This window comes from Wasmannia auropunctata, unplaced genomic scaffold (genome assembly GCF_000956235.1).
Source record: "Wasmannia auropunctata unplaced genomic scaffold, wasmannia.A_1.0 LD336049.1, whole genome shotgun sequence".
Classification (NCBI taxonomy): Eukaryota; Metazoa; Arthropoda; class Insecta; order Hymenoptera; family Formicidae; genus Wasmannia; species Wasmannia auropunctata.
In genome coordinates this window covers 302,108-313,704 of record NW_012026841.1, presented here as the reverse complement: position 1 = coordinate 313,704, position 11,597 = coordinate 302,108, and the positions used below count along the sequence as shown (strand labels likewise).

General features: G+C 44.5%; 1 protein-coding gene across 4 annotated transcripts in view; it reads right to left on the bottom strand.

Annotated features, from left to right (window-relative positions):
* The window catches only part of LOC105451594 (slit homolog 3 protein-like), a 10,334-nt gene extending 5,993 nt beyond the window's left edge, over positions 1-4,341 (bottom strand). The window contains exons 1-4 of one of the 4 annotated variants that reach the window (XM_011692151.1): positions 4,098-4,341; positions 3,881-3,996; positions 1,460-1,590; positions 783-1,203 (exon numbers count right to left, since the gene is read on the bottom strand). In XM_011692151.1, coding sequence (XP_011690453.1) covers positions 783-1,174 — 392 coding nt within the window. In that variant the 5' untranslated portion in view covers positions 1,175-1,203; positions 1,460-1,590; positions 3,881-3,996; positions 4,098-4,341. Of the gene's footprint in view, positions 1-782; positions 1,204-1,459; positions 1,591-2,436; positions 3,479-3,880 lie in introns of those variants that run through there. The other 3 variants (XM_011692149.1, XM_011692150.1, XM_011692152.1) reach the window with 3 other exon arrangements.
* Positions 4,342-11,597: the final 7,256 nt, after the last annotated feature.

Genomic DNA, 11,597 nt, shown 5'->3' with positions numbered 1-11,597 from the left:
GGGGGGGTGAAGAATCTCGAAGTTCGAAAACTGAAGAAATAATAATATTAGGATTGATAAAAATATTTAGGAATAATAAAAATATTAGGACTCTTTGAGTCTCAAAATTCAAGAGTCTCGTATCTTAAGAATTTAAGTTTTTCACTTTCAGGAGGATCGTAACGGGAGGCGTTAAAGATCCCAATAATTAAGACTCTCAGCATTGCAGTTAGTAATATTTTTTTTAATGGAATATACGGCTCTTCGGATTCCGAGATTCTTTTGATGGTTTGACGCAAATTTTTGGCAGGCACTGCAGAGCTTTAACTCCGCGATCTCCGTTAATCGCATATTTAGCGCCTATAATCGTTGATATTCGAACATCGAATGACATCACGGTGCAACGAGTAACTGGGTTATTGACATTACCGAATGTATAACTGTCGGATGCTTTACATAAGCCGCTGCACGTGGCCTCGATCTATCGATGTCCTCGAATTTGATGACATACATATAATAGCAAGACAATATTGTCGATGACATTTTGCATGAATCACGGATGTGGCGTCAACTGCCACGGGTAAAATGAAACCAAAGATCCTTAACTGATAATAATATAATTAATAATTTCTGTAGCATCATTATTTTATGATGCATTTTTCATAGAACTATAATGTTGAAAAAGTTACAGTTTCTTGATTTTCGAATTTCTATTCATATTCTCTTGATATTTTTCATTCTTTTTTTTTTGCCAAAATTTGAATTTTGCCAAGTTCATAATTATATCGTAAAAAAAATTATACCTGTCCAGAATCAATCGTCTGAGATTCGGCAGGTGGTCGAACCACGCGGACCTCACCGCGTGAATCCTCGTGCCGTGGAATATCAGCCAGTCGAGTCGTTGCAGGCCGCGAAACGCCGCGGATTCGATTAGATTCACGTGGCAGTTGTAGAAAGACAGGCGGCGTAGATTCGGGAATCGGCGGAACGCGTCGTCGGGGATCGTCTGGAAGCGCGACACCGAGAACTCGATCCACTCGGTCTCGCTGGACAGCCCGTCGAGGTCACCTAGGTCGCTGTGGATGCACGCGTAGGCGATCGACCGCTCGTTGTCGGCGATCGGTTCTAAGCTGCATTTGCCGTGCACTCGGCCAATTAGGCCGACCAACGCCCAAAGTAGTAATAAATTGACCATCCTTCCTCGTGGCAGTGCCAGTGGGTCACCTGGAGAAGGAAACGCTTTTAACGCTTTTATCGACGGGTTATTTTCGAAATTATACTTAAACTCTCGGTAAACATGAAATAAATACGTCACTTAATAAATGGCAATTAATGTTACATAAAATGTCAATATAAATCAATATCGTATGCGATTGTGTATGTGTGCGTGACTGTAATTTGCGATTAATAAATATCGTAAAACTGTAATTGCTATACTAATTGATTATTACATTATTTAGCAATTGGTACAGAAATATACTCAGTATTCAAAGCGACATATGGATGCTTTCATGATATTTAGAGGTGTAGTGGACATCCCTCTACCTGGGAACTCGTGCTGGTATTGCGTAATCCCCGCTCACTTTGTGGCTCGCCGGAATCGTTTCAGCCCTAGAAACACGCGAGACGGATTAATATCTTGAATATCTAAAATATGCCGAGGAATAATAAAGGATCGCGCATGAGATAATATTCGAGCGACTGGCAATAAATTATCATGCGTTTGCTTTATTTGCGTATTGCACCAGTTATGACAAGTTTCTGCGATGACCTCACGGTCGGCGAATAAACACGGACCTAAAGTGTTGATGCATTGAGTGCATGGGTAATGCCAAATTTCCGTTTCGTCGGAATTACGCTGCGTTTGACGCACGCTCGATGTCGTTACAAAGTGATACGTGCTCGAAGCAACACTCCGTACCCTCCTCTTCGCCGGAAGATATTTCGTCTCTATAACGAGCTTGACGTAACGTCGTTTGCACGGAGCAAACCAAAAGAGTCGAATAGATTTTTTTTTGCATATCTAATGGGCTCGGTCTGCGTAGCAGATGCGATCTCGCGGACGCGTGACCATAATAAAGAATTTTCAAGGCCGCACTAAAGTTTGCTTTTTAACAGACGCTTTTAACACTCGATACGAAATCAGCTCTATCGAATCCTTTTTCCAATTTTATTCATTCGTTGTTATTATTTGACAGCATCGTGTGTGTACGCAGTTGCGTAAAGTTTACGAAATACAAATACCATTAGAATTTAGAACTCGCAATATGTAATGTGTAATTGTGAGAAAGAGACTGAGTTGACTCAGAGAAAATTTGAGATTCTAAATCCAAGTATTTCTTTCTTTTTTCGTAAAGTAACTAATAATTTTAAAAAAAAATTGCTAATCGTGACAAAATTTCCAGAACGTCAATACGCATCTGCATCTCGTTGCAATCGCGTTTCGAAGTAACTCACCGCGAACGAGCGAAGCACTGCGTAAACAAGTCGTAAACAATGCTTTGATCTTCTCACTCGACGGGCACTACGACGCGTCGCGCGGCACTGACGCTCGCATCTGTCAAAAAAGCGGAAGAGCCTCGGCGACTTCTGTCTGTCGTGCCGCCGCCACCCACGGGCTACCTCCGTTTCTGCCAAGAAGAGACGTTGATTTTCCGACGACGACGGCGGCAGCCGAGATCCCCACCGCGGACCGCCGGTCAGTCGATCGGTCGCAGCGCGGCGCGCGCGCTCCTTTAATGGCACTTATATTTTTCCGATCGCGCGACTACCATCTCGAGCGGTGTCGCTCTCATTTTTTTTTTTCAAGTAACGACCTCGTGGAAGTTTCCAGCGTCGCGTGAAGCGGCCTCCGATCGCAACGGGGACGAAAATTAATTTCGCGGCAAAGGGCGGGAAAAAAAATTTCGAACCGAAGTTTTCAGTTTTCAATTAACCGGCTTATAACTGCGTGGAAAAACTAGACGTTTTTGCGTCCGAACAAAAAACAAATGCTCCTGCGTTGGCGTGGAAAACACACGCTAGACACTTTAGTAGTGCATCGGCGATTGCAATTTGTTCTCTCGCAATAAACGCGAGGAGCGTTCTGTTGACGCTATTTTCGCGTCGAAATCGATACAGAGATGCGGCGCGAGCGATGCGAGGAGAGCGAAAGAGAAATGCATCCGGAAATGGCACGCTTCGTTCCGGCAGATCGCGATCGGCTCGCATATCGCGTCAAAACGACTGAGCTCGCGAATCGGCCGCTTCCTCATTATATAAGCTCGTAAGGCCAAGGTCGCCCTTGTTCCCTGCGCCGGTAATGGATGCACACCGCGATTCCTGCCTGCAACGACCTATCTTTAGCACCGCGCGCTCTAGTTTGGCATAAAACTAGACGCGTAATACAGGGTGACGCATAATACGCGACGCGGACGAGTGGGGGTGGCTGACAGTGAATTTTTGTTCGCGAGGTCCGAACACCGATGGGAAAGAGATGTTGAGAGAGATGTCACGTTCGCGTGACCACCTCTCTTTGTATATCCGTAAGATTTATTATTACATATAGGACAGGTATAATTATTTTGAAAAAATTGCATTTTATTTAATTAATTAAGCAAATCAAAGGATTTGCTGCAACAGTGGACTAACCTACATTTTATATAATTTTATTAAACCGCAGAGAAAATAAATTCTATATAGTTTATTACTTTAACTTGAGAGTTTATTTTCTCCATTGTACAAAATATGAGTTAACCTACTGTTGCAGTGCTCTTCTTCTTTCTATATAGTAAGCCCTCCTGATAATTATTTCCGATAATTAAATATTAGATAATTAGATATTGATGATGACGAGATATTTTAATTTTAAATGAACGATATTAGAAACTCTAATTATTAACGTCAAATAATCTCCTCTTACCTTTGTTAATAATGATACATTTCTGAATTATTCGCAGACGAGCATTGTCAGTTGATTGCGTTGGTCGACGAATTTCGGAGAGTCACAATTTTCCGTAGTCTATGAACGGTACCGTTCTAGAAAATAATTTAACGGAAAAATTCTATGGTTCGAAAGACGTCAGGATCGGATCCTGCAGGGCATTTAGCGTCAGATATTTAACGATGCGAATCGATACTTAGCGTAGCCGTCACCGTCACCATCGGACAAATTGTTCCCACGATTCGTCGGCTCCGAGGTTGATTCTTGACGATCGAACTCCGTCCGCACCTTCGGCCTCCTTTTTTTTTCCACCCCGCGTGAAGAGAAACGCCCGCGCCCTTTCGCGTGCCCCACCCTGCGCCTGTGTACTCGCGTTCCCTGCGGTGGCCTATGGGCACCACGCGATCGGTCCACACCTGCGTCGATCCGCTACTATACGCCCCGCGAAAATGGTAACGCTCTTCGGGCCGCCAAGGTCTCTCGCGACGCGCTGACGACGACGTCGAGGCCCTCCTCGTCTCCCTCGGTCACCCTCCTCCTTTTTCCTCTTCTTCCTCCTTCTGCCTCTGTCTCGGTCCCTCTTGGACGACTGCATTTACGACGACGCACGTATGCGATGCACACACGCTAGCGTGACGAAATGCGTACCGTTTCAAAACGCTCTGTCTCTCTCTCTCTCTCTCTCTCTCTCTCTCTCTCTCCGCTTGTCTCCCTTCGTCTGGTCTCTTCCATGCCTTGTTCTCTTCCGTGTACGTCAATTTCTAATTTTTTTATGCGAATCTCGTGTCGATTCCGGTATATCTCAAATAGAAATAAAGATGTGAATTTTCGAATTTTCGACGAATTTGATTTCATGGTATAGAGTCTACTTTTCTAACGTTTTCTAACGTTAACGAGCACAGTTGGCAGTGTTCTCCTTGGCAAAGCGGAAGAGATAAAATTCATGTAGGCACGGGATATTCTTGCGGCAGTGGACTTGAACTTGCAAGTATATTTGTCGACTGTTTTGCAATTGACTTTTCTCCCGAGGAACACTTTCCGTAATATTGATATAATATCTTGTGATCTTCAAATTTTAAATTAAAATTTTATGGAATCAAGGTTGCATCGTTTAAAATTAACGATAACAAAACGTAGGTAACATTTTGTTATCTATGTTTTGTTATCGTGCATTCGACATTTTGAATTCAAGTAAAGAAAAAAATCGATTACAAACTGATAGAAAAGTCTACCGTTAAAATTTGAATTGGTTCCTGAAAATTTTATTAACAGAAAAAATTCAGTCAAACAATTCGACTTATCAATTTTAAATAAGCATGAATTACTTTTGAACAGGAAGTATATCAATTATTTTCTTGCTCTATCGAGCGGTGTGTATCGTATTAAAAATCTTATTTTTAGAACGTTAATATAGACACGTAACTGTTCATAAGAAACTTATAGTTACGATGGCAGTATGTTAGCAGTACGTGTGTTATTATCCAGTACATCGATAACTCGCGCTACAATTGCGTATCGCGAGCATATACGCATTTAATGCGTTATGCAATGTCACGGCCTATAGTCCAGAAACGTGCGTTACATCATACAACCCACGAAGGTCTGATTGCACTTTGGGAAGAGCATAATTGATGAACGAATGCCTCACGCATGTTTTTCATTTACGTGCCATTAGCTCAATTAAATCATCCTTATGGAGGATGACCACACGCGAACTGGTCGAGGAAGGATTAAAAGAGGAAAACTAATCGAATAACATCGTGACTTGACGCCGCGCCAGAAATTTTCCCGAAACGCGACATTTAATTTAATGGAATGGGCAAATTAATCGAGTTTCGCAATGATTAATCTTATTTGTCTAGTATAACCGAATATACGAGACAATGCAAAATTGGAATAAAAGAGCTAGAAAATTCAGACGCGAGGAAAGTCAATGTATTATATCGCGAGATTTCACAAATATTTTTATTCGGGGACAGACTCGAGAGGGAGACGTCCGTCAATTTTTTCGAGTAGATTTTATTTCCGAGGGAAATCGCTCGCGGGGAGCCGGATAATCGGAACCGAGACGAGATACTCGACGTGATTAAAAGTACAAAAATCGCGCCCGCGCGCGTTTCGCAGACGCCTCGCGGCGTCTGTCCATCGATCCATCTATCCATCCGCCCATCTATCCATCCATCCGTCTACTTTGCCCATCCAAGCCCGAATGCCAAAGACGATGCGTCGTCTCATCGGGGGGGCCGGCAGTCTCGCGCGAGCTGTCGTTCGCGACGCACATGCAGTTCCGCGTTCGTTCGTATACTCGCACGCTCGCTACCGCCCGATCGCACGATCGTCGTTGCAAAACGTCAGCAACGTCCGTCGCGATTCCTTCGATTCTACGATGATCAACAGCATCTCCGTGGTGTCGCGCGAGCAGCTCCGTGAGTACATGCGAAACCCAATGGTCCGCACGATCGAGCCGTACGATCGAGATATCTCGCGGGATCTGGGATCGTTATAACGCGAGACGGCGGCGATCGGTGCTGTCATTTTATCCGGAATCGTTATTCATCTATTACGCGGCGTGTGAATTCTAGATTTGTCCTTCGCGTAACGTCCGATCGATTTTCCATCCGGTTGAAGAACGTAGATCTCTGTTATGAAATTACTTAATAATGTCGATTGTAATAGAATATTTGTACATGTGGAAATTATTATACGTACAATTAAACGCCGGTCTTGTTTTTTGTTGAATTATTACAAAATTGCTGATGCAAAATCGACGTTTCATGTTAGTTTTTGTGTTATGCGCTAGCAACTCAACGTCGTCAGAGTGCTATTCATTATAATGTCACGTAATAAGAGATTACATTCAATCGTCTTATCGAAGTCGTAATATGTAACCAATGCCGGTATTGAAAGCTTTTGAAGAACGTTTCAGAATTTCTCTATAATATCCAGTGACATAAAAATTTCTTTGAAATATTCATATAAAATATTAATTGATGTATTTTATATTATAAGAAAAGGAATATATATATATATAGAATAATAACATATTTTAGGTATCGTTACATTCACTTTTCTTATTCAAGTCATTCTTTTTTGTTTATCGTATATTACTCTTTGACATATACTTTTTGTTGAATTAAAATTTGGATGAAAAGATTTTTAAGTCACTTGGGACAGAATAGAGAAATTAGCCGATGTTCCTCTTTTGGCGATTCAGGAAAGGAGAGTAAAAAAAAGGAGCAGGCTGCAATTTCTTGTATGCTCACTGTAGGGTTCTGATCGAGGGCAGCCGGAAGGAGAGTGCAACTTGGCGGAAAAATGGATTCTCACGACGGTAGCGCGAGGTTCTCCCGTCGCGAGCCGCGGCTAGATTTACGTAGGACGCCACGAGCCATAATCACGGCAGGTGGGTAGAGCCGAACAGGTATTTGGAGCGCGACAGACAGGCGGGCCGAGCCTCTCCGATGCTGCGGCGCGTAAAAATGCGAGCGAGCGTGCGAGCGAGCGCGGACGCGCGACGCGCGCGGCGCGGTTTCGCAGCCGTGACGGCGAGTTTTCTAGCAAATGAAATTAGCGGCGATTAGGTCAGAAGGTCACCCACTTAGCGGAGACCAAGGTCAGCGGCAGCCGGAAAAATTCCGCGGGGTGCTCGCAGAGGCTTGAGCGATTCGATTGTGCGAGAAATTTCATATTTTGCGTTGAAATCAGAGAAATGTCGAGATTTTTCAGATTACTCCTCTAACAGGCAGACGATAACGGATCTTTGAGGTTTTATCATGTCGATGGTACTTATTTTAAGAATTCGCGAGATAATTGAAACTTCGTATGGGTTTACACTGAATTAAAGTTTCTGAAACCGATTCCGAATTCCGCTTAAACGCGACGGCTTCTCGTAACGTTCATCAGCGGCGATTAAATGATGCATCATCGGTCATCTCGAAGGGCAACGATGACGAGAGCATCGCTCTTGGAGCGGTAGATTGCAATTTAGTGGAATGCGGGCATAACTCGACAGAAATGTTTAAGGGAGATGAATTTGTTAATCTACGACATTTTTACTTGTGTGAGAAATAAATGTAACAAAGATGTATAAGTTCATGGATATGAATATACACTTATAGAGGAGAGATAGGAGTCTCTTAGAAAATTAGATTGGAGCAACTATGTCGGCGTCCTGGCGTTTATTTGGAACGACATATATACGTGTATGAGCATATCTCGTCTTTAACAAGATACGACTTATCTTATAACTTTTTCTCGAGCATAGTAATTTGGTGATACGTCGATTTGTCCTGCTTCGTGATACTTTACTCGCCCGGCTGGATAAGTGTCCCTTCCTTTCCGTTAATTCCCGAGACGGGTCTTATCTTAATGGACTAATTGCCAGCGAGACGCACCGCGGGCGATAGAGATCGGCTGCGGCGGCACGACGAGAGTCTGAGTGATGGAGATTGCGAGAAGAACCCGTCCGAGAGGAGGGAGTCACTTTGAGACGGAGTGAATGCGAGAGAGAGAGAGAGAGAGAGAGAGAGAGAGAAGTCACTCGCGGAATAAGATCGAAAGGAGCGGCGGCCGAATGGAATGGCATGGGGACGCGATCAGTTCGCATTGAACTGCCGAATCGGGCGCGTCTCTCCTTCCCGCGAGAGAATCGATCGTCATCACGTGGATCTTTCGCCCGATCTTCAACCACGTCTCCGCGCACGGGACGGCGCGACCGCGGTCGCCGCCGGCGAAAATTGGATATCACCTATGTGCAGGTGCGCCAGGTCGCGATTCCTCTCACGTCGGTCCCCGTGATTTCGCATGCCGAAGACGCGTGCGACGATCTGGACGTTTCTAGGATGTTTATTTTCGAAGCGACCATTCGGATTGTCTCTCGGTTTCCGCGGCAGACGTAAATGAGACCTGCATGGGGTACGGTCAGGTGTATCGAGTAGCAGAGCTTCCGCGATTCCGTGATCATCAGCTTAACGAGCGGCGTGAATATTCCAGTGCTAAATCCCTTAACGATCGTAAGGGTTTCCGAAAAATCTGTGAAATGACATTGAGTTTCACGATGAAATACCGCAAACGGGAAATATATAAACGTGTAAACGCGATATAAAGATTTATGCAGGTAACGGGCAGTTGCATCGATTTGGGATTAGAATTAATGTCGTGTTTGTATTTTAACCACATCAATAGTAGATTTATACATTTTACACCGCAGAGAGTTATAGTTCGCTATAAATTAAAAGGACATTAAATTTTCGAGAAAAAAGGACGTGCATGTAGGACTTGTGTGTATGTCATGATTGCTCTCGGACAGCTTCGTCATTCGCTTTATGATTTTCTTCAGAATGCACGTAACGGTACTAGTGTAACATCGTGGTAACGAGGAAGCAAAACGCGTCGCTGTTTTATCTGTGTCGAAACAAAGCGCGTTTAAATTCAATCTCGCGTGCACCGCGGCAAATTCGTTAATCGAGCGTTAACTTAGGAGAAGAAGTACGTCACTTCCATTATATAAATCTTTTTACTATTCAGTGATGGACATGAAAATGAAAGATATAATTAAACTTATCAAACTGTTTAGGAGTAAAAATCGTTTATGTTTTATTCTATATATATATAACCTGTGTTATCAATATAGAATATCGGAATACGTTACAAGTTGGAAATTTCAAGGCGCTGTATGTTAAAATGAATTTGATTATTTGCGCCACTTCGAACGTTCTGAACGCGACACGGTTCAAATCGGTCATCACGTCGTCTCGATTCCTATACAAAAATCTCATCGGCGTCTTCGTTAAACGCACTGGTTGTCTCGCCATACATAGTCACGCAATCCGAGGCGAGATCGTCGTCGCGGATTGAACTCGCGTCAACGCGTGTCATCTGCAACGTGGACGCACGTGTCGACGCACTCGCGCCGCGAGATCCGTCGCGCGACGATTTCTGCCCTCGGTTCGACGGCCCCCGGTTGCGTCGTCGCGGGACCGGACGCGATGGCGCATCTCGTCCGCGGAAAGCGAAATCCAGCGGTGTGTCGCGCTCGCGCTAATAAACGCGCGCACCTGTCCGCGCGAGCCAATTTCGCGAGCGGTCGAGCGAACGCGATCACTGTCGAAGATAGGCGATAAAGGTTGGCGATCCGTTCGAGGCGAGAGAGAAGCGAGAAGCGCGCGGCTCGCGTCCGTTGGCTCGCGTGTAGGCCGCGCGATTCTAAAGCTGCCTCCACGCTGCCCGTGAAACACACCGAATGATGAATAGAAACATGTAATGAAAACATATGATATAGTTGAGAAAAAAAAAATACAAAAGATAATATATATAAGATCTGATCAATGAGATCCGGCCTTTGACACTCGAGCTGAAATTTCCTAAAAATATTGTATCTCACTAGAAATGTATGAAAAAAAATGCGAGTTAGGCATTTCGACAGAATTACAGAACAAGCAACGATCGGGTCGTTTAGATTTTTTAATTTATTGTTAATACATTCTTCTTTTAACAGAGATATAGATACCTCTTACTTTAGATATGCAATACTTTAGATACATTAGGACCTACGTTTACTTTTCATTCCGCACTTACGTACATCTTTGCATTTCGATCAAAGATACGAGCAGAGAGTATACTCGAGCGCTGCACAAATCGGGAAAGTGATCGAAGAAGAGCCGTTTCTCTCGCGTGCGATATTCGCGCGATGTGAAACCGGCGTAATACGCGCCTCGCTGTTACATTGCCGCCGCTGTTGCCGGCAAAGTGTAGGCAAAAGACCAATCGCCGCCACACCCTGCGGCTAGAAGCGAGAAACATCGAACGGGCGACGCGGCGACGAGGACGGCGACGACGACGACGATGACGATGACGATGACGACGACGACGACGACGACGACGATGACGATGACGATGACGACGACGACGACTAGCCGCGTCGCCGATAACGCAAGCAATAACGATCATCTCCGATGCATCTACAGCGGTCTCGCTCGATGGAACGCGGGATTGCCTTTTTAGCGCGCCTTCGGAGAGAAATTGGTATGTGATTGCTTAATACACACACGCACGCATATACGCGTGCATAATGCATAGTAATAGTATCCAAGGCAATTGCCTTGGACCGTTGAACCCATTAAAATGCTAGGCTATATAATATATTCGGATCTCGCTTCGGACGAGCGTTCCGATTCTCTTGAATTTTTGGAGATCCTTGGATTCTTTATACGTTCCACTTCAACGCGAAGAATTCAAGGATCTTGGAGAATTCTTGGATTCTTTCCTGGCTTCCTAGCCTCAAATCTTTGAGCTCCCATCTAATATGTAGATATATCTAATTATTCCAATTTAAAAAATGAAACAAACTTTATGCGGAATGAAACGTTCTCGTCTCGCAAGGTCATCCGCGCGCGTCTCGCGCGTTCGCAAGGTTAGCTTTCCTCTTCCTGGCGCGAGGTCGACGATATCGCGATTAGAATAATTTTGACATAACGTCTCGGGGGTATACCGCGAACGACCGTAAAGCGCGCGTCGCGTGCAAATGTGTCGTAAATATCAGCGAAACACGAAAATACGCCGGCTCCGTCCTGTTAATGGGCCGCCACGCATCGCGCACAATGCTGATGTATGTACATCCCTCGTACAACTTTCGCGCTTACATTACGCGCGCGACATCGCGTCGCTCCCGACGGCTCTCTCTCTCTCTCTCTCTCTC